The sequence below is a fragment of the Ambystoma mexicanum genome, chromosome 2q, assembly GCF_040938575.1.
Source record: "Ambystoma mexicanum isolate Mex_15411 chromosome 2q, UKY_AmexF1_1, whole genome shotgun sequence".
Lineage (NCBI taxonomy): Eukaryota > Metazoa > Chordata > Amphibia > Caudata > Ambystomatidae > Ambystoma > Ambystoma mexicanum.
In genome coordinates, this window is record NC_090924.1 from 656,284,273 (window position 1) to 656,305,489 (window position 21,217).

The 21,217-nt window shown below is 46.7% G+C and overlaps 1 protein-coding gene across 2 annotated transcripts in view; it reads right to left on the bottom strand.

Moving 5' to 3' along the window:
• The window catches only part of ATF7IP2 (activating transcription factor 7 interacting protein 2), a 763,479-nt gene that overhangs the window by 660,277 nt on the left and 81,985 nt on the right, over positions 1 to 21,217 (bottom strand). For both annotated transcript variants that reach the window (XM_069647842.1, XM_069647843.1), the window contains exon 3: positions 4,966 to 5,081. In XM_069647842.1, the coding sequence (XP_069503943.1) occupies positions 4,966 to 5,081 (116 nt within the window). The remainder of the gene's footprint in view (positions 1 to 4,965; positions 5,082 to 21,217) is intronic.

A 21,217-nucleotide genomic window follows, 5' to 3' on the forward strand; every position in this document is an offset into this window, starting at 1 on the left:
GTCTTCACCAAAATAATGGCGGTAGTGGCAGCGAGTCTCAGGAGGGAGGGGATGCACATCTACCCTTATCTGTACGATTGGCTAAACAGGGCAAGTTTACCCGAACTGGCCCAGGGACATCTGGCCATGACCTGTCACTTCCTACACAAATGGGGCTTCTCCCTCAATTACAAGAAGTCACAAATGATTCCGAGCCAAAGACTCCAATTCATCGGAGCGGTCCTGGACACCACCTCAGGGAAAACTCACCTCCCGAGGAAAGAGCTCACCACATTCTGCAGATGGTAACAAAATTTCAGAATGCCCAACATCTACCGGCGTTCGACTTCCTAAGGTTGCTAGGCCACATGGCATCCTGCATTTTTCTGGTGCCAGAGGCTTGACTGAGGATGAGATCCCTTCAATGGGCCCTCAGGATTCAATGGTCCCAGTTTTCAGGGGAGATGTCAGATCTTCTACAAGTCCCGTCCAAGGAGGCTCAAGATCTCCTTTGGTGGGCTCACAAGGAAAATATCCTCAGGGACGTCATTTAGGGGTCGCCAGAGGTCGCAACTGCGACCTCTGAAGTCTCCCTTGCGACCTCTGTGGACTCCCTTGCAACCTCTTTCTTAAAAAAATAAATTAAAAAAAAAAAAAATGTTTTTTTTTTTTTTTTGGTAATGCATGCTCCTGGCTGTGGCCAGCACCATGTGGCTCTTTACTTCTGGAGTGGCTGGCTTTCTTGTTCAGACCCCTTTGAAAAAAAAGAAGAAAAATAAGAACATGAGTGCCACAAGTCTAACACTTTCAGCACAGACCCTAAATAAGAAAGATTAGGAATACCAAATAATGTGTCTTTCTGGAATTCTATACAATAATTACACTTCAGGGGGTGAGTCACTGGTTTAGTCTGTTCTTAAACGCCTCAAATCAGCCTTTCATCCTTCTGAGGTCGATAAATGAGTACCAACACAGGTTGGGTGATATTGGGTGTATATTTTTTCTATATAAAGCGCTTAAGCATAAGTGACACATCATTATCATTTGGTCATGGACGTCCGCTTGCATTCACAGTAATTTAGTAATATGGGCCTATTTACACTGATCTTAATGATGCATATGGCGATCCATTCTTGTATGAAATGTACATCACATTGTAGTGATATCGTAACCATATTTTTCGTAGTGTACAATGCTATGTGATGCCACTTCCTGTTTTGTCAACGGGTGAAAGGTCGTGTTCCATCGCTTCCCGCGATATCACTTCGGGGTGGGGTCAAACGACATCACTTCCTGTGATGTCATCGGGGAGGGGGGTCAAGGGTTGTGTGATGTCACTTCCGCTACCCCTGGCATTTTGTTGAAATGGCGTCCCCGTCAGAGGGGAACCTTTTTGGCAACCATGGCCGGAGATAACTGTAGTGAAGGACGCCTCACTCACAGGGTGGGGAGCCCACACCAACGATATGACAATCAGCGGTCGTTGGTCTCCATCGGAGTCCAAACTACACATCAACCTTTTGGAGATGAGGGCAATCAGACTGGCGCTGAAGGCCTTTCTGCCCTTCGTACAGGGAAAGAATGTCCTGATAATGACGGACAACACAGTGGCCATTTACTACCTCAACAAACGAGGAGGCGTAGGTTCACTCACACTGTGCAGAGAGGCAATGCAGCTCTGGTTCTGAGCAATGCAAGAAGGAAACTCTGTCAGCAGTTCGCCTAGCCGGAGAGCTGAACACGGCAGCAGACGCTCTGAGCAGGCAGGGCAGTCTCCCACGAGTGGGAGCTAGCTCAGGAAGTCCTTCAACAGATCTACACCCTTTGGGGAACCCCTCAAGTGGATCTATTCGCGACCGGGGCCAACCGGAAGTGCGAACTGTATTGCTCAAGGGAATTTCCCCCAAGAGGAGCTCTAGGCGACACGTTCATAGTGGACTGGATATTTCCACTCCTTTACGCGTTTCCTCCAGTCCCTGTGAATCCTCAAGTAATCAGGAGGTTGAGAAAGTTCAGGAAAACCAGGATCCTCATTGCCCCGGATTGGGCCAGGAGAACGCGGTACCCGGACCTTCTGGACATGTCATCTGCCTTCCAATACGTCTTCCACAAAGAGAGGATCTTCTCTCCCAAGAGGAAGGTCGGGTTCTCCATCCAGAGGTCAAGACACTCAACCTTCACGCCTGGCTTCTGAGAGGTTGAGATATAAGGATTGGGACCTCCCGGATGACGTTATGGAGATTTTGCTTTCAGCCAGAAGGCCAGCAACAAAATCCTTATACCGGTGTCGTTGGAAGAAATTCAGTAACTGGTGCAGGGATAAGAATGTGGATCCTTTTCAATGTACCACTCCCATGGTGATTTCCTTTCTATTACATTTAGCCAACTCAGGGCTACAAGTTGGAACTATTAAAAAGATATTTGTCAGCGCTATCCATCTAAAAGCGCTCTTCAGAAGAAGTTTCATATTTCAAAATGCCTTTAGTTATCCAATTTCTTAAAGAGTTAACAAATGTGTTCCCTCCTACAACTTTCCAAGTTCCCATTTGGGATTTAAATTTAGTTTTAAATGTTCTTATGTGTGCCCCTTTTGAGCCTTTACATTTGCGTCCTTTCGGGCTCCTAACTTTAAAAACGGTTCTACTAGTGGCTCCAACTTCAGCCCGCAGGGTGAGTGAGTTGCAGGCGCTCTCTTGCAAGCCTCCTCACACGGTTTTCCATAAAGATAATGTTTTAAAGGTCAAGCCTTTTTTCCTACCTAAAGTAGTTTCGGATTTCCATCTGTCACAGAAAATCACTTTACTATCTTTTTATCCTCCTCCGCACGCTAGTAAAGAGAAGGAAAGATTTCACAGACTAGACCCTAAAAGGGCTCTCAGTTTCTACATATCTAGACTGGAAAGATTTAGACAAACAGCTCAGTTGTTTGTCGGGTATACTGGACACAAATTGCTGCGGCCACTTGGTCATCAATGCACACTTTTGCAAAACATTGTTTAGACACCACTTCTTACCAAGGAGGTCTTTTTGCAAAAGCCGTCCTTCATTCTGTGCATAATTGAAGAACTATGGTACTCCCTCCTCCTCTAAATTCCAACTGCTATGGGAGTCTATCTAAGATGAGGAATACGTGGGAGGACACAATACATTTGAAAAACAAGTTACTTACCAAATGTAACGTTCTTTCGACTGGATGTTCCTCCACATATTCCTCATCGACCCTCCCAACCTACCCCTTCGTACAGTTCTTACGCTTGTTGCACTTGTACTTCCTTAAGAGCCTCACATCTGCCGACACAGAATACAACTGATGCAACCATTAACATAAAAAAAACAGAACTGAACCAACGGGCGCAGCTCGAGCTATTTATACGACAGATGATGTCGACGGCGGCCTTTGAGGGACCAAGCTACGCGGCCTCGAGCACACAGCGCCCCCTGGCGAAAAAATTTCCGAAGAAGCAGCAAGCTGACGAATATAGAATATATCTAAAATGAGGAATACGTGGGAGGACACAATCCATTCGGAACATAGGTTTCATGACACATGACCAGTGCCAGATAAACAGTATTATTAAATTGAAGAAAGGGTGGTGCTCTTTGACAATGCGAGAAGTAAGGAGTCAACATCCACAACACACTTTAAACCATGAAGCACTTCCGAAACCAAGAAAGGCCAGGTTCGATGAGCAGGAAAACTGAACTAGGAGCACTCGTAAATTAGGTGAGCTTTCAACAGTGGAGGCTCTGAAAGCAATGACCTGGACCAGGCTGTTTTAGGACTACTAGGATCTTTATGTAATAACTCTAGATGTGTGGGTGTTTGGTGCCCTTCAGGGTTCAGACTTAGCATTTCTGGAAGCTATATGCATAATCCGGCATTACGATCCACGACCTGGGCTGCAATTGCAGACTCTTGTTAAAACGGGGGCAGCATGCAGATCTTTAGTGCCACATGGGGTGTAAAGTCATCGTACCAGAAGGGACAAGAGGGAAGGAGCTTCTAGCTGCTTATTAAACTACATCATGGTGCAGGTGCCCATGGCTCAAGGTAGTTGACAGTAGGGTGTTAGATGCGGTTCATAATAGAAAAATAAAGTTCAGTGGTAATAATTGTGCATTAAGATCTAAACACTGCAATCGTTAACTAAAATTTAATTTACACAGTGGACCTGATCCGATTGATCTATCCCAGTTTACAATCAGATGGAGCATTGTGGGAGGCTAAAGAAAATAAAAGAAAGTACAGATACACTACATTAATTTAATTTCAGTGAATGGAATCCAGACACTAATAAAAACATGTCAAGAACATTTGCTATTGACTACAGATGGCCACAACAGAACACTGTAAAATAGACCAAATTAGTGTAGTACCCCCACCCCCAAACATTAACGCATGCATATTTGGTTTGAACAATACTAATAATTCTCACATTTGTAATCTGGAACATTTCTATTTTAGAAAAACTACAACACATTTCAAAGTGTATAAATATCGTCCACTCTGTTCTATCGGGCAATAGCAGATGTTAACAGCCAATATAACTGCCCGCTTCTGCAGCACAGCAATTTATCCTTCTGCACTAGCCAGACCTCTCTCTCCTCCCTGATTTTGCCCACCCCCCTTTTAGAGGTCAGCTGCCCATACAAACATGCCAACTGATGCACAGGATGCATACCCCTGTGATAAAGCTTGCTTAAGTCCATCCTTTCCAGATCAGGAAGACGCACATTGACCCAAAAAAAATAAATTCACAAGGGGCGCAGACTGCATTTCAGGTGGCACTCTAGATGGGAAAACCTTATGCTGGACTTTTTAACCTTCATGCACAGTAGAATGGCATTTCAGCCCGTGTCAGTGTGGCTATAATGATGGTTGGGCCCTTATCCCCTTGGCAAGTACTCCACAAACGGGAGCAGGCCAAACACCTTTTACAGGTCGGTGTAGGTCTGAATGCTGCATTCCAAAAACACAAATCCTACCTTTTCCGAAACCTCCATGTTTTTCTCTGGCACGCACGAAACCTCATCAGCATGTTTGAAGCGCTTGAACAGGGCGCTGTCATTTTCTGAATTCAACCTCTTTCTGGGAAATCTATCTTTGAAAAGAAAACATATTTAGAGAAATCTGACCAAAACAAACATGCATGTAGTTAGAGCTCTTAAGGAAAAGAGCTTAAATATTTACGATTACTAAGAGCACAAACTTCGAAAAGCCACTCTGATCAGGTTAAAACAATTTCAGCCATAGCACTATTTCTTCGGAGCCCAGTGTTCGCTCCAAAAAGTAGCCATTGCCTAATGCCTTCTAAAGCTGAAAACTGCCATGCCCTCTCCAAACATAGGGCAAATTACTGCTGAATGCTATTCACTCAGCCACAAAATGTTATTGAGATGGAAAATAATCAGCCAAAGCACAATTATAGATAAAACAGAGAAAGGTAAAAACTGGTCATTAGATAAAACGAGTTATGAAATACAGTAATAAAAACATTTACTTAAATCATTGAGCAAGTATCCATTTCATTAATGACTTACTAAGACTCAAAGGGTATCGCAAATATTGAGGCAAACTCCAGGCCACTACAGGAGTGTTGGCACGCTCTTTTCTATACTTGGTCCACAGAAGGTATCCAGAGACACTGACCGTGGACAGTAGAACATGCAAAAGATAGTTTTTTGTGTAACTCAGTCCATTCCAGTTCTAGCTTCAGATGGGAATTTAGGTTCCACAACACTACTTTAACCATGCTATTAACATTGTGCTTTACAGTAATTAACCGTTGGTTTCTGTTCCTGGTGCAACGGTGCAGGCTCTTCCCTCTAATCTTGCCTTTCGTGTCCCACTTGTTGTCACTGCTGCAAGCGGTAGTCCGTGCAAAAAAGAAACCGCAGAGAGATCGGTGTGTGGAAGCGAGGCATGGGAGATTCACAGCAGCCGTGGCTGAGGTTGGTGAGACGCACGACCGGCTGACTTTGCCGCCGTACCCACGGTATCCTCAGTGGTAAGCCTCTCCACAGGTTCGATGCAAGTATGAGAACTTGAACAAGCCATAGAAGCTATTATATGGCCTAGACCTCATATTGCGGGAGCGCTCGTGACCCGAGACGTTCAGGAGTTCTTGGCCTAATCACCCAACACTTGCCTGTATTGAACCTGGGGCAAACTTGAGAAGGTGAACTATTATTCATGCGGAGTGAGTCGGCAGAGTGTTGAGGTGTTGAAGGGAGTACCCTCCCGAGGAACCCACGACTCTTGGAGCCCGAGTAGTACCGGAGATGCCTGCCAAAGCCGAGACAAACTCCAATCCAAACGCCAGGCAGGGTAAGCCCTATGGAAAAACAATTACGCAAGCGGCCTCACGATTGAGAAATGGCTCCGATAATGAATTGAGCCCACCAAGTGGTAGGGAGAGGGTGCAAATCGAAAGTAATATACCAGTGGTCTAAGCTAATAAAAATCACCAACTATTATCAACCAGACAAAGCAGGATTGACGCATGATATGCCCCCACAAATGTGGCTACTGGCGCCACTCAAAACGGTTCAAATCTTGACCTAGGTGATTGACAACTCCCTAACAGCAAGGTGTTATTTGCTGCAGGCTACAACAGGGGTTTGCGCGCCCAAAATTGCTGATGGGGGTGATGAAGGGAGGGGGAAATATCGACGTCCCTATCACCGAGCATTCACACACCCCCAAACATCCACCACCCCCACCGCCTCTGGCCCCTGCAAGAAGAGAGCCAGTGCCTGTCCATATCGCCTGCCCTATACCAAGCGGCACAGCAAGCAGCAGATGCTACCATAGCAAGCGGCTGCGTTGACCTTGTCCAAACATGTGCAAATAAAACATCGGTAGAGTTGTGCACTTCGCTGTAAAATTATTACTGAAGTTGTGTGGAGGAATTCGAGGGCATGCAAAACCAGGGAAATACCCTAATCTCTCTCGATGGAAGGTTGAAAGAGCTGGCACAAGCCAGTCTCCATTGTGAGCATCAGAAATCTGAGCGGATATCATCAAGCCCGTCCTACGCCCAAAATAATAAAAAAAAAACAAGCTGGCCCCATCAGAAGCTTCGATCTTAACGGAGGCAGTGCTGGCTGAAACCTCTATACACATAACAAGAAAAGAACAAAGGCTTGCAAAGAGGGGAAAAGCCTGCATTATGGCAAGCCAAAATGCAGACTCTGTATCAGAGCAACTGAATTCTACAGCCATCGCTCACGAAGAAGGTTACAAAAGCAAAAGGAAAGTTAAAAGAAAAATGGTAAGGAGACAGAAGAGACTTTTGAAAACAGCTGGCATCCCGACTAGCTGGTTAGTTAATGATGGAAGACAGACTGGTGAGCCTGTGGGGAGTAAAGAAAAACGATTACAACAGTGGATCACAAGGTATGTGAATACACATAGATGAAGCCCGAAATTGAGACATCAAACCCACAGGGGAAATGCCTGTGCGGCCTGCTGCCAACCCCAGATAGGGGGCTCCAGTGGTGGAAAATGCACCCCAGAGCCTAGAGGAAAAGATCTTTACCCTCGGGCGTGGACCATCGACCTTTATCGAGAAAAGAACTAACAGATCGGACCCATTGTCATTTTGTAACAAAGTATTGAAACTGCGGGTGCGGTCTTCAGGGGACTTTAGTTTTGTGCAACCAGTGGTTTACGAAGGAGGCAGCTATGTACGGGTCCACTGTGTTACTACTGAAGTGTTGGCCTTAGTCAGATCACATCGGGAAGCCATCCTGAAGGCGGGCTATCTGGTGGATTGCCCTTCACACACCCCCATCAGAAGAACCCATACAGTTGTTTTCTCAGGTCGTAAAAGGCAGCACTGCGAGAGTACCCCTGGGAGAGTGGGTGGGGCCCCGCTGATGCCAACACTGACAGATGATGCCCAAGGCTGGGAGTGGTTCAAAAGATTCGAGGAAAACACGGACAGAAAGCACATGAACCATGAAACTGGTATCCTGGAATACACAGGGGCATAGCCACTTCTTGGCAAAACAATGGGTCATTGCCCCATTGTGTCAACACAATATTTTATTTTTGCAGGAAACCTGGTTAATCAAGCCGACACACTTAGAGGGTTATATCGTATTTCAGCAGCTGGCGGGCAAGGGTCCTTCCTCAGGGGCATCCGTTCGGTGGTCAGTTGGACTTGGAGCGTTAGGCTGCTTGCCGAATCAGACCATGTGTTGGCCATTGAGGCAAGCATTGGAAGGGGGGCTCACACTCCTGGTAAATTTATATGTGCCCCCGGTAATAGTAAACCTGAAGGCAGAGTCGGTGTGTGCCGAGTGGTTCCTAAAAAAGGGAAACGAAGTTGCAATAGTAGGGGGTGACTTAAATGCATGTTGTAGAGATCTTGACAAGTGCGGAGCATATACGTTTGTGTACCCAGTTAGTGTGACAAAAGAGGGGAAATGCAAAGGGAGAAAGCTAGGTAGCCTTTTTTATGGAATGGGTTCTGATCATGTTGAATGGCAGAACAGATGGCAATTGCCCTGGTAAATGTACCTGGCCCATGAGCAATAAAACTACCCTAGACTACCTGTTAGCCAGCAATGAGTGTGCAGTGCGGGTAGAGTCACTACAGGTGCAAAGGACAAACTATAGTGATCCCTCTATGTTGGTCCTAACCCTAAATATGGGTACTACCAGCCTATAGCAAAATGGTGGGGTGGGGTAAATGAAGGCTGGGAACCAGATTGGACGCAAAGGAACATTAGTAAGGCTGTGAGGTCACAATGCTCCTTTAGAAGCATGAACTAACCCAGTTTTCTATGTAGAGTGTGTCTGACATGGGCGATCGCCTGAGTTTGCTGCCACTAGAAACCGGGTCCATGCTCCTAAGACAACTGGCGGTACATTCATATAGGCAAACAAAGGGGGGTCTGGGAATCTCTCTACCAGCACGAACACAGCCCAATGACCTGTTTCAGACCCCCCTTTTTTTGCATACATTAACTTTGGGTTTCGCCCTAAGTTAACAGGGCAATCCAGACGTTGACCCCTTGCTCACTGTTCTTAGAGAGGCAACAGTTTCACCTCACTGATGATGCCCAACAAGGATGAAACACGTGTATGGGGTTACTGATGGTACTCTTGTTCAGAGGAGAATTGCCTATCATTTCGGCACTGGACTGCCCCTGGGCAGGACAAAGGCTGATATGCGGGGAGATTTCTTCTCTGTGAAAAGGACAGTGAGCTAAAGACTTGGTAGAGTCTCTCCCAGGGGTTATTCACCCAAGAACAGGTCATTGGGCTGTGTTCGTGCTGCTAGAGAGATTCCCAGACCCCCCTTTTTTTGCGTACATTCATATAGGCATAAGAATGTGCGCGACAAGGACGTGAAGGAGGCAAAACGTAGCCCATGTAGCAATATTACAAAAGTACATAAGGCTGGAGGCCCCTTAAGTAATATGGCGGTTCGAATACAAAAAAAGCCCAAAAACGCCTATAAAAATGTTTTGTCAAGGAGGAGAGAAACAAAGAATGCACAGTGGCAGCAAATGATCACAGTTATGTGCAGTGAAAAGACAAGAGACATTTGGCAACAGCTGACTAAAGCCAGGCGAGACGGTCAACTAGACCTAGTAAATCCTGTCCCGGGAGCTAAATAGATTGTGTATATAACATCTAAATGCTGAAGCCCAGCATCAGGGGCCTTTGAACATACTGCATTAGACCACAGTAATCGTAGGACTCAAGGGAACATGTGCAGCAGGGCCAAATGGTCAAACGCTGTTCTCAAGGGAAACCCCAGGGAATGGTGCAAAATTCTGAAGATTTTATTTAACAAGATCGGTAGAAAGGTGGGGGGGGTGTATACCCGAAACCTGCAACGTGCAATCCTACTGCCAGTTTATAAAAAGGGCGATAGAGAATCGGCGGAAAACTATCGACAACTCTCCCTACTGGATGTTACCGGAAAGCTTTTTGCATCATTGGTCTTGGTCGAAATGCAGAAGAGGGTGGAAAAATCAAATGTTCATCACCCAAACAGGATTAAGGCCCGGGTCAAGCACCACCACACACAATGTTAGACTAGTGGATTCTGTGATTCAGGAGGCTGCTGGGAAGGACAACCCAGCATTATACTTAATATTTGTTGACTTCTCAGCAGCCTTTGGCTCTGTGATTCGATCAAAGTTATGATATGGCATTTATAACACGCCTATACACAGGTGTTTCAAGGCGCGACGAGGCAAGGGAGGGGAACATAGGGAAGGCAGACACCGATCCTACTAGGCCAGATCGCGCAAGTGCATGGGAAGGGGAGCGGGAGAAGTGCAGGGAAGGGGGGGAAGAGGACAGTGCAGCACGTAGGATAAGAATAAGAACAATGGGTAAAGTATGGCCAGCAGGTGGCAGGTGCAAGGGTAAGTGCAGACAACAGGTGTCAACTGCTGGTAGTGGGACTGTTGGGATACAGAAACATTCCCCAAGTGCGGGGTTTGCCAGGAGGGCAGTACTAGAGTGCGACTGGCGGGGGGAGGGGACCTGGGCCCTCGATCGGAGGGAGGCCAGGCAACCAGTGCAAAGTCAGTGTCAGCCAGGAAGTCAGCAAAGGCGAGGAGGAGAAAAATCAGAAGCAAAGAAACATTTTGAGGTGCTTCCGGAACCACAGATGATTCTCCTCAAGTTTCAGGGAGGCACCACCGTCTAGGCCTCTGCCCCAGCTGATTTGCAGCAATACAGCACGATGGCCAAGCATCAAGGCCTGAAATCAGCAGACATAGCCAGTATGTTACGCCCACAGGAGAAATCCGGGAGAGCTGACCCTACCACTATTACTGTGGTGGCCCTTGTGGGGTTCATGCCTGGCTTGGAACACACTATACCTTCCTCTTAAATGAGATGGTCATATTTAACTTGCAAATCAGGTCTCTATCCAGGAGATTGGCCGGGGAGTCTCGTAAATATAACAAAAGGTGCCGACAGCTTGTGTGTACTCATGGTAACAGGTAATTCTTCAGTAAAAGGAACAGATGCCACAGCCCCTGAAAATCCATGCGTTCCCATTATTTTGTCCAACATAGCGAACAACCCCTCCTTAAATGCAGGATTTTTTTTTTCTCCTGTGTCGACCAAAAAGGATAATGTTTGACCCCCCCTTATCTTCACCGTCACACAGGGTTCCACATCCGGGTTGGTAATTACTGATAGTACCGGGCACACCAGAGCTCTCTGTGGGTTGTCCTATTGAGAAAATGTGTTTGACCCTGGGAGCAGGAATGGGTTAGCCCTCCCTCCTCCCCCTCACCAACACGCTTGCCACTGTGTAGCGAGTTACGTTCTTCTCCCACAGCTGGGCTGGTGACTGGGTGAAATTTGGTGCCGGTGGTTGCACCCGTTGCTGTACTGGGCCTGGGGCATAAGCAACAGTTCGGGGTCTGCGGGCGAAGTGTTGTGTTGTTCTGGGTCTGTTGCTGGAGCTGAAAAGCAGGGAGATATGCTGGGAAATTATAGTTAAAGGGCATTGCTGGTCTGTTCCCACACTCGTGCAAAATGACCCATTTTCCTGCAAGACCAACACTGCTGCCCCATTCGAGGCCTTATACCTCGAAATCCACTGCCTCTGCAAACTTCCTCTCACTCTCTGAAAACATGCCATGTGCCTCCTAAAATCTCCAGGCACATCCCCAGTGGGGGCCTTGCTCATGTACTCCCGTCACGCTGGTTATCACCGCCCCTTCGACTTTTTCTGCACCAATTTTGCCTATGTCCTCTAGGCTTGCTCTGTCCGATCCTTTTCCTGTTCCTGTCGACAATAATGCATTGTGTGTGTTAGGGAGAATTCTCATAAATGGCCGATTTCCCTTACCTAATGAGTCCCTCAGCAGCTTTGCTGGATTTCTAGGATTTCTTTTTCTCACCTCGTAAGAGTGCGAGCCTTTTTCCCCACTCTTACATGTGTTTTGCTGTGTGCGTTTCCACTTTTTGTGTGATCTTAAGCACTGGAGCCTCACCTACTCCATGGCCTCATATTTTTCATGTGCGTCACACAGCACCTTCAGTGCAGTGACAAAGGGTTGTCTTTGAGACTTCCCACTGACTCCATTTTCCGGGACTGACTACTGTCCCCCAGAAAAAGTAAAGTAGCCATTAACTTTACTTTAGTCACTATAAACCACAGACCCAGTACACCCCATCTTACATGGAGTATTGGAAAGGGTTAATTCTTATCCCTTTTTGTCTGTCTCTTGGAGCATTGTTTCGCTGCCTTTACATTAAGACTTGGCTCTTGGCAGTGGTAACTACCCTAACTTTTCTACTGCGGTTATCTTATATAACCATGGTATTGTTTCAGGCTATTATATCGGCCTCAAACATAAACCTGCTTGACCAAATACATTTTATTTTGGCTTGGGCTGGGTTTATTCGCCATTTCTTTTTGTTTAAATCTTTCTCGTGTTTTTCTCTGCACTTCAAACCGGGGATGAATCCTTTGTTCGCTGTCTTTTCGCGGGCTTCTGCACAGAAGCCCTCCTTAACGCGCCTGAAAGTCTAAGTAGGCAGCATGTGAGGGAGGGAGGGAGGGATCTTCGGACCCCTGCCATGGGTTCCCTTGGTAACCCAAGTTGCACTCCTGTTTGATTGGCTGAGGGGACTGTCCTTGCCAGGACAGCCACCTTGCTGTGTGATTGACAGCCAGGCTGTATGAATGGGGGAAAACTGCATAAAAAGTAGGTCTCTGGGACTGGAAAGGCAGAGTCGCCACTGGAACGAAAGAACCTACGAGGAGCTGACAGAAGAGGACCCCTACAACGACTGACCTGCCCGGTGAAGCCCTGCTGCAGGTCCGAATCTTCAGAATCGGACGACAGAAGATCCTCCAGGAAACTCTTTCCCTTGAGCTGGTGGGACCAACCAGTTCACTCAAACTGCAAGCCAGGACCCCCTCCTCTGGTCAAATTCGCTGTACAGAGCTACAGTGGGCCGGATAGCCAGGAAGGTTGGACCCTGCTTGGATTTTAAGGAGCGCACCTTTTATTCGTTGTTTTGCTCTGCTGCTGGTTTCTTCGCTGGGTAGTGCAGGACCCTCCAGTCTTCCTACTTCTTGTCAATCTGACAGTCGCTTCAGCAACCGTGAGCCTGCAGGAACTACCAGGAACATCCGCCTCAGCTACAGCTTCCTCTCCGTTTTAAGGTACTGTGCAAATCTGGTTACTCGTTTCGTTCAACCGCAGTGAAAGTGTTTGAAATCTTTCTCCAATCCGAGGGCTTGTCCTTCTCTTTGAACTAACTTTTGTATCAACCAACCTTGTCCGGAAACCGTGCCACGAACTTTACCGCAAACTACCCTGAACTGTGTGATCGTGAGCAACAGCCTTTTGACCCATTGACTTTGGCCCCAAGCCTTTTCAACCTGATTCTATCTCTGTAGTTCCTCTTATTCAATTGCCCCGAGTACCTACCTGTTGGTTTGACCTAATTTCTATTAACTTTGTCTTTCCCTCCCTTTTAAATTGCTGGAGTGCCATTTTGCCCTCACTTCATTTTAAGGGAAGTGGTGTGGTGTAGTAAGAGTGTGATTTTTAACTTACTTATAATAGTGAAATGTTATACAACTGAAGAGTGAAATAAATGTATATTCTTTTACTTTAAAGCCTTGAGTCAGTGTTTGCCTGAATCATAGTAATTGCTGTCCTTTGTGTAACTATCTGATACTGCTCACTTACTCTTGAGATAAGTCTGGCTGCTCTGCTACTGCTACCACTTTAACTGTGTAGTACAGGTTTGTACCAAAGGTGAAATTGTACTGTCACTTGTAGTCTTAATTGTGTGTGATGTTCCCAAAAGGGTACTGCATATAATTGTGCCTAACACTGTGTGCCTGTATCTCTGGTCATTCCTTTGCTTATAACCCAACAACTTTGTTCAAATCTGCTCGTACGTCTGCGTGGAGTCCCCTACACAGCATGTGCTAAAAGAATCATATTCTTGTCCCATACCTCACCCGGTCTCTGTCCGCCACATTTCTTCTATTTGTTGTATATAAGCTGCGGTTCCTCATCTCCCTTCTTTGCACAGGCCATGATGAAATGCATGTTGGGTCTATCGGGGTACATGTTCCACAACACTCTCCACACGTGCGCTCGGCAGTTGTTAAACAGGGCACGATCGTGAGTGGTGTCATTTAACGTTACTCCTGATACCCTGCCTTTTTCCAGATCTCATCCGCTTCTCCCCCCAACAGGGAGGCAAACATACTTTTCATCTCTCCCACAGCTAAGGTGATGCCTGCGGTATGTTTCTCAAGGACGTAAATCCACCTGCCCGCTCCCTCTGTAAAGGTAGGGTAAGGCGTTCATTAAGTTGTGCCAGTCCATGTGAGGCGAGAGCACATACTGCGATCCTCCCAGCCCCTTCTAGAGCAATGGTAACTGTGTTCCCTGCTGGCTGGGTCGGGTGACCCGCACAGGTTTCCTCGTCTTAGCCAGGGCCATCTGACGTGGCAGCAGTTAGAGCCTTCTCCTTTAGGACCTTACTTCCTCCTACTCCTCCGATTCCGGCCCAGTTCCTTTGTCCTCGTCCTGTTCCCTAAAACCCTGTTCTCATCAACATACTGCAATCCGTCGCCTGAACCGCACACACTACCCATGTCGTCTTGGGACGTTTCGTCAATCTCCTACTATCGATCCTAAGGAGAATTTGTCCTGTCCTCCATTCATCAGCACATATAAGCATGCACAGACCCTCCCCTTGTCCCTGGTGCTGGTTTGCCCCCCCCCCCACCTGCTAGTGATGGCTCCCGCTCTGCCTTTTGTATTGTGTCCAGTAACTGCTAGCAAGCCCTGGTCTTCAATTTCATTTCTGCAATTCGTGAATCTTTGGTGACTCCCCGCCCCATATAGCCCCCCCCATGCCCCCTCCCTGATTTACCTCACCTTGCCCTCCCCCCTGCCGTCACCTCTACTTGGGAAGAAATGTGGGGTTGATGTATCCTACAGCTGGTCGCAGGGGGTAGGACCCATATGGGGTGGCGGGATACATGTCTCTGGCAATGGCAGGGCGCTTGCCTCTTTAATCGTGTTAAAGGTCTTTTTTCTTCTACAAACATTTTCCATACATTCAGAATACTTTCAGATTTCTCCATTTTTCCCCCGATCTGTTGATAACAAATAGGTATGGACATGTTCCGATAAACCTTTCATCATGTGCGCCTTCTTCAGGCCATGGTGTAAACATTATCCCCATCGTTCCCTGCGCTCACCCTTTGTGGCACTTCAAAATCTTGTCTTTATACTGCACATGTGCTCCAATGGTGTGTCCATTTTATCACAAAACTCGAGCAAAACACAACCTAATGGCCACACCTTCCACCAAAACATTAAATACTCCCATCTTCAATACTCACAATCGGACATAGTCGTTTACTCACCCGGTTATCCATACCAGACAAAAACAACCTTGTTTGCACAATTACTACAACTTACATGACTCCAAAACACCTTGTTCTACACAATTGCTACCGATACAAAATACAAAACAACCACCTTTATTCAGTAAATAAACAAATCTAAATAATAAAAGACACTACACAATGATGTAGATTCTTCCTCTATCCCCTGCCCTTGAGATGAGGGTACTAAAACCACCCAGAGTTCCCTTGCACCTCGGAACCTAGGGATATCCAGCCCTTTTTATAATAGGACGAGCTTCCCCAAAACTTCAACACATATACAATAACAAAACTTCCAAATAAAAGGGAGAGAGAACACTATATTATCCAACCCTTTCTCTTTACTTACTGGGCAATCTCCCAGACCTCCCGACACTGTGTCCTTTTAACAGACGGCACTGCGCAGCCCAGCACCCTCAATCTGGAATCCAGGCAAGCATTTAGGGAAACAGCGCCTGCCCACCTCTCCGTTGGTGCACATACAAACTGCTCTCTCGAAGGTGAACACCACAGCCTGGGGCATACAGCAGGACCAGAGCGTCTTCGTGGGGCACTGGAGATCAAATCAGGGTCACCAGATGAAACGGAAGGCCCTTAGTAATTTCCAGGAAGCAATGACGAGAAACACTTGTTTATTACAGAGAATTAACAGCCAGGAGAGGTTAGTCGAGTAAGGCCGAAAAGCTGAGAACGCACTACGTCCATATTAGTCAGTAGTATTTAAAGACAAAAACCACAAAATTAGAATATATTAGCACATAGTAGTTACAAATAATGTTGAGTCTATGAGAAACCCAACTGTATTCTCCCATGTACTCCTCAGGATTCTCCATTAAGGTGGCCAGGAAAGGCCATCAATTTTGGATCCTAACCCTGGGGGTGGGCAAGCGAGTGAGGATCACCTGAGCGGAGGGTCACAAGGGATTGAGAGGAGCATACCCAAGGGTGAGACTAGGGGTGTCACGGTATTAGTTTTATGACGGTACAATAACCTTCTTGCCAAATGACGGTATATCATGGTTATCGCGGTATAGCAGGTGGAGTTAACTAATCTTAACCAATATTTTCTAAAAGGTCATACATTGTCAGATTTATCATCACAAACAAAACCAGGCACCCAGGGCCAGAATTGGGCTTTTCAATATACTTTCCACTGAAATGCCACCCCTTGCTTCCACCAAACTCAAACACATGTGTGGAGAGGAGGAGGGGTGGGGGGAGCCCTGCTGCGACTGGCAAAGCAAACTGAATGGCTTTTCTTAAGTGGTCATTTAGGCTTTTAGCCCCCCACTGGCTACTGGTGAACATGTTGCCATTTTGATAACCTGCATGCCACAGATCAATGGAGTCTGATGGTAGTATACGCTTGTGCGCATACACACGAACACGCACTCTCTCTTTACGTTACAGCCTTTAGTTTACTTGCGGGCCAATTGGTGTTCAGTAATCACGGACATGTTACACCTTGGTATGGCAGCAGGGAATACCCACAGAGATGAGTAAATTTCGCAGTGTGACTTATTATATGTAAATTCAATAATGGAACCAGGGAAATCCCCCATTGTCATATGTTTAGAAAACTTTATCCATTATAAATATATAAACCTCAAAGCCGCCAACCCAAAATAAACCCTTTTCCTTCTTGGCACTGTATTTATTCTTCCTATTGCTAACCTATTGATTTTGTGTCAGGCACGTGTGGTTTATGGAATGGCATTTAAAAATTGCTCCAACTGAAACTACTTGGCAGACGGCACATCCAACACTGCAAGACCAAGACTGCACTGCACTTGCTTACTGCAGCCTTTCCAAATCAGATTGAAAAGCACACTTAACGGTATGAACGGTATACCGGTATAAACAATGTGACGGTTATTATTGTTCAATTAAGTGGTTCACGGTATCTTTAACGGTATACCGTAATACCGTTACATCCCTAGGTGAGACATGGTATTCCAAATAATACCCCAACCCACGCTCCCTCAGCCTTAATTGAGTATTTTCAATCTCACCCCATACCCCCCCCTCCCCATTTCCAACAAATAGTGAGACGAGGAGGCAGCAACTAAGATCAGTAAAGATCACCCTTAGAAACATGGGGAAAGTAAGGGTAACCTACTATAGAAAGAACTCAAGTTGTCCCACTAATAGTCAGGCAGGGTCAGGCATTTAAGAATGACCACTCACACGTGACTGTTTTTCAACTATAAAAAGGTGTGGTTTTTCACAAGGAGGGGAGAGAGCTGGGGATGCTATCCAAACTGGAGAAGCCAGGGAGCAGAGAGCAGCAGGAGCTGGAACAAGGAGGAGAACAGCGTTCCGAGACAATGGCCCAGTGTTTGAGGGGCTGCAGCATGGCTAGGGAGCCGTGCCTCCAGCATGCCAGGGTAAGGCAGCAGGTCTCCTGCTGGTGACGTTCAGCGTGATGCTTGTTCCCTTGGGATGCATGCCGGTCTCAAGGATGAGGGGCAGGTGACGAGACCCTGATCTCAACTCCATTTAGCCAGAGGAACCGCGTGTCAACGCGACGCTGCTCGGTGAGCTAAAGTGAGAAACTCAGGAGCGTGCGTTTGACTAGTGGAGCAGGAGAAAGACAATGTTTAAAGCAAGAGGGAACGGCAGTTGAAATAAAGTGTATAAAAGACAGAAAAGCGTTAAGAAGTAAGCAGAATAAACAGAAAAGTAGGAAGTTGCACTAGCGACACAGAAGTAAAGTAAAATGAAAGAAAGACTTTTACAGAGTGCAAAGTGTGCACAGCAAAGAAAGGATAGTGTGTCAAGTGTGCAGGCAGCACAAGAAAGAAACGGACAGGTGCAAAGGTGCACGTAAAGTGGAAAGAAAATGTAAAGTGCGCAAGAGGCACAATAAAAGGCAAAGGAAGGTGCAAGTATGCACAAGGAAGAAGCAAGTGACAGAGTGCACAGTGGAAAATAACACAGAGAAGGGAAGGTGCACAAGTAAGAAGGAAAGAAGAGGGCACAACAGCTACCAGTACTGGGCCTACAATGGGCGTGCACCACATTCCGCTACCTGGGAATTAATATACACCATGACCCTGAGGCATCGCTGCGGAACAACACCCGGCTGGCGCTTAAGCGAATCCAAACCTCCATGACATTCTGGGGGACATTGCCTAGGGGAGGGCAGCATTACTGAAAATGATAGTGCTTCACGCCTATCATTTCACCAATATCCCCCATGACATACCTGAGATTTTGTTTCACCAGCTGAACACAATCATTAGACAATTCTTGTGGGGCGGGGCAGGAACAAGGTGGTCCTGTGTACACTGCAGAGAGACTACAGCCCCGGGTGTGGGGGAGCGGGGGAAGTTTCAGCAGAAATGAAACTACTGCACTTTGAACTATACTACTTTGCAGGTCAACTATAGTTCGTTCACTGGCTAGGGGACAAGCTTTCCCTGGACACTCTGCTTTTGTAGCCCGCCCTTAGCCACCGTTATCTGAAAGAACTACTGTGGGCGGGTAAAACCTTGACTCAGAAACCCGCCTTCCTTGTCACAGTGGGCTTTGCCCTGTGGCCGAGAGCGTGGAAGATTCTAAAAATCCCGGACCCTTTCTCTATACATACTCCCTTGGCAGAACTCATTGATAGCCAAAGGGTACGCTACACACATTTCGCAGGCACTGGGAAACCAAGGGAATTGCACATGTAGGGGATATGCAGGAAGATGGACAGTGGATTGAGTTTCAGAGGCTAATGGGAGACTATGACATACACAGGGGCCAATTCATGCTATACAAAAGGCATGAAAAGAACATTAAATGATGGCCAGGGCTAAGCATGGGAGAGGATACAAATGAAGTGCTGGATACATGGTCCGATGTGGCAGAAGGTGGACACAGTGTCGAGACTGTATGAACGGACCCTGCACAATTATAACACTGGAGCACTGCCCGCCCGCGCCAGTTGGGAAGATGAGCTGGGGAGGGCACTAACCGACACGGAATGGGAAAGGGCACTGCTGCATATCAAAAAGGTTTCCACAAATGCTAGACTTCAAGGAACACGGCGGTACGCAACACAGAGGGCATACCTAACCCTGTACAGACTATCCAAAATGGGAGGCAAACACGATACATACGCTCTGATCATGATCTGTAATGGTGCAATTTTGGGAATGGATCAAGGCCAGAGCAGCCACTCGCGGCCTCCAACTGCATACTTGGCCACCTTAATTCTTCCTGCTGAACTGTTCCTGAGGGGTAGCAAGTAGTCAGTACACTTGGCCAAGATGAAACACCTGATGTGTATCTTGGCAAAACGCAGAATCGCGATGGCCTGGAAATTTATCACAGGCCCGAACATAGAAGCATAGTGGGCAGACTTGCGCAATTGGTCGCTGGCAGATATGGCACACTGCATTACAGAAAGGAGTGCATGAAAGCAGCGTGCAGATTGATGACTGGAATACAGCAATCCAAACAATGCTCCCCCCAGTCCCCTTGCAGAGTCAGACTGGAGCAACCTTAGGAGTAATGGACAAAGCCACGAAATTCACTGGGGCTGTGAGCGGAAGGGTATGGCTCACCCTGGTGTGTTCACAGCTGCAGATTAGCATAAGACGCCTCACCCTAGTCCAGCCCCCCCCCCCAAACGAACTGGGCCCCCAAGATCCTCATGGGACTGTGCACTCAGTTCAAGCGGTGACGACCTGGACTGTGCTCCAAGACGCTGTTTATATTGTCTGGTAACCAGTCCGTTGCATGCATGTGCGTTTTGTTAGCAAGTTGTGAACGAAAGTGTTTTTTTTTTTAATAAGAAAAAAAAAAGGAAGAAGGCAAGAAGTACAAAAAGGAGTGCAGGGAGCACCCGAAGGTGAAAGGTCTAGACAGAGGAGCAAGGAATAAAGAGTGTGGTTACAGATCGGAGTGGTCGCGCCTAGGAGGAGCAAAGAACCAGGTGGTTTTGAAAGTCCGATTGTATCCCACAAGTGAATTGTGCGCGTGCGTGTGTGTGTGTGAAAGAACTATACAGATAAAGAAAAGGCAAACAAAGAGGCCCCTAAGTTTGGTTAAGGGAACCCCGAGAGGCAAAAGCAAAGATGGAGTCTTGTTATTTTGTGGTGTTGAAAGGAATGAAGCTTAGGGAAGGGAACCCTGAGAAGGCTCAAAAGGAACAGTTATATTTCTGTTGTGGTGTTTGGAACCTGGACAAGTTGAAGCTTGGGGAAGGGAACCCCAAGGAACCAAAGACACAAAGTATTTGAGAACATTGCAAGGGTTCTGGGAAGAAGGTTTTACGAACAGCCCCTTTTTGATTGAACTCATTTTTGTGACCTTGACCGAACTACACCTGGTGGAAAGACTTCCTATCACATTTTTGTAAAGAGGGAGGGCAAGCATAGGCCTAGATACAGAGAATTGTTTTGGACTATATCGACGATCTTTCAAAACATCAGTTGAGGGAACTATCCCTTTAGAGTTAGGGCCGGTTAGGCATTACACCAACCCACGTACCTTAGTAAATAAAAGGTTTTGAAATTAACATCCTTTAGTCTGTCTCTCTCTTGATTCCATGCCTGTCTCACACCACATTCCAAGCATTCTATCGGCTTCTACCTAGATAAAACCTAAGTCAGTAGAAATTGCCCTATGCTAATAGGTTGGTACATTTCCCCAATCCCATTGGTTAGTACGAAAACATGCTACATTTTGATGCGCAACCCCCAGAAGGTGACCTAATTATGTACAGTCAGCAAGAAGAGCAAAATCTGCCATCCCCAGCAATAAACTAAATGCAAGGCCATTCTCCTCCGTGAGACCAGATAACTTGTCATCCCGTGTCACACCCTGCA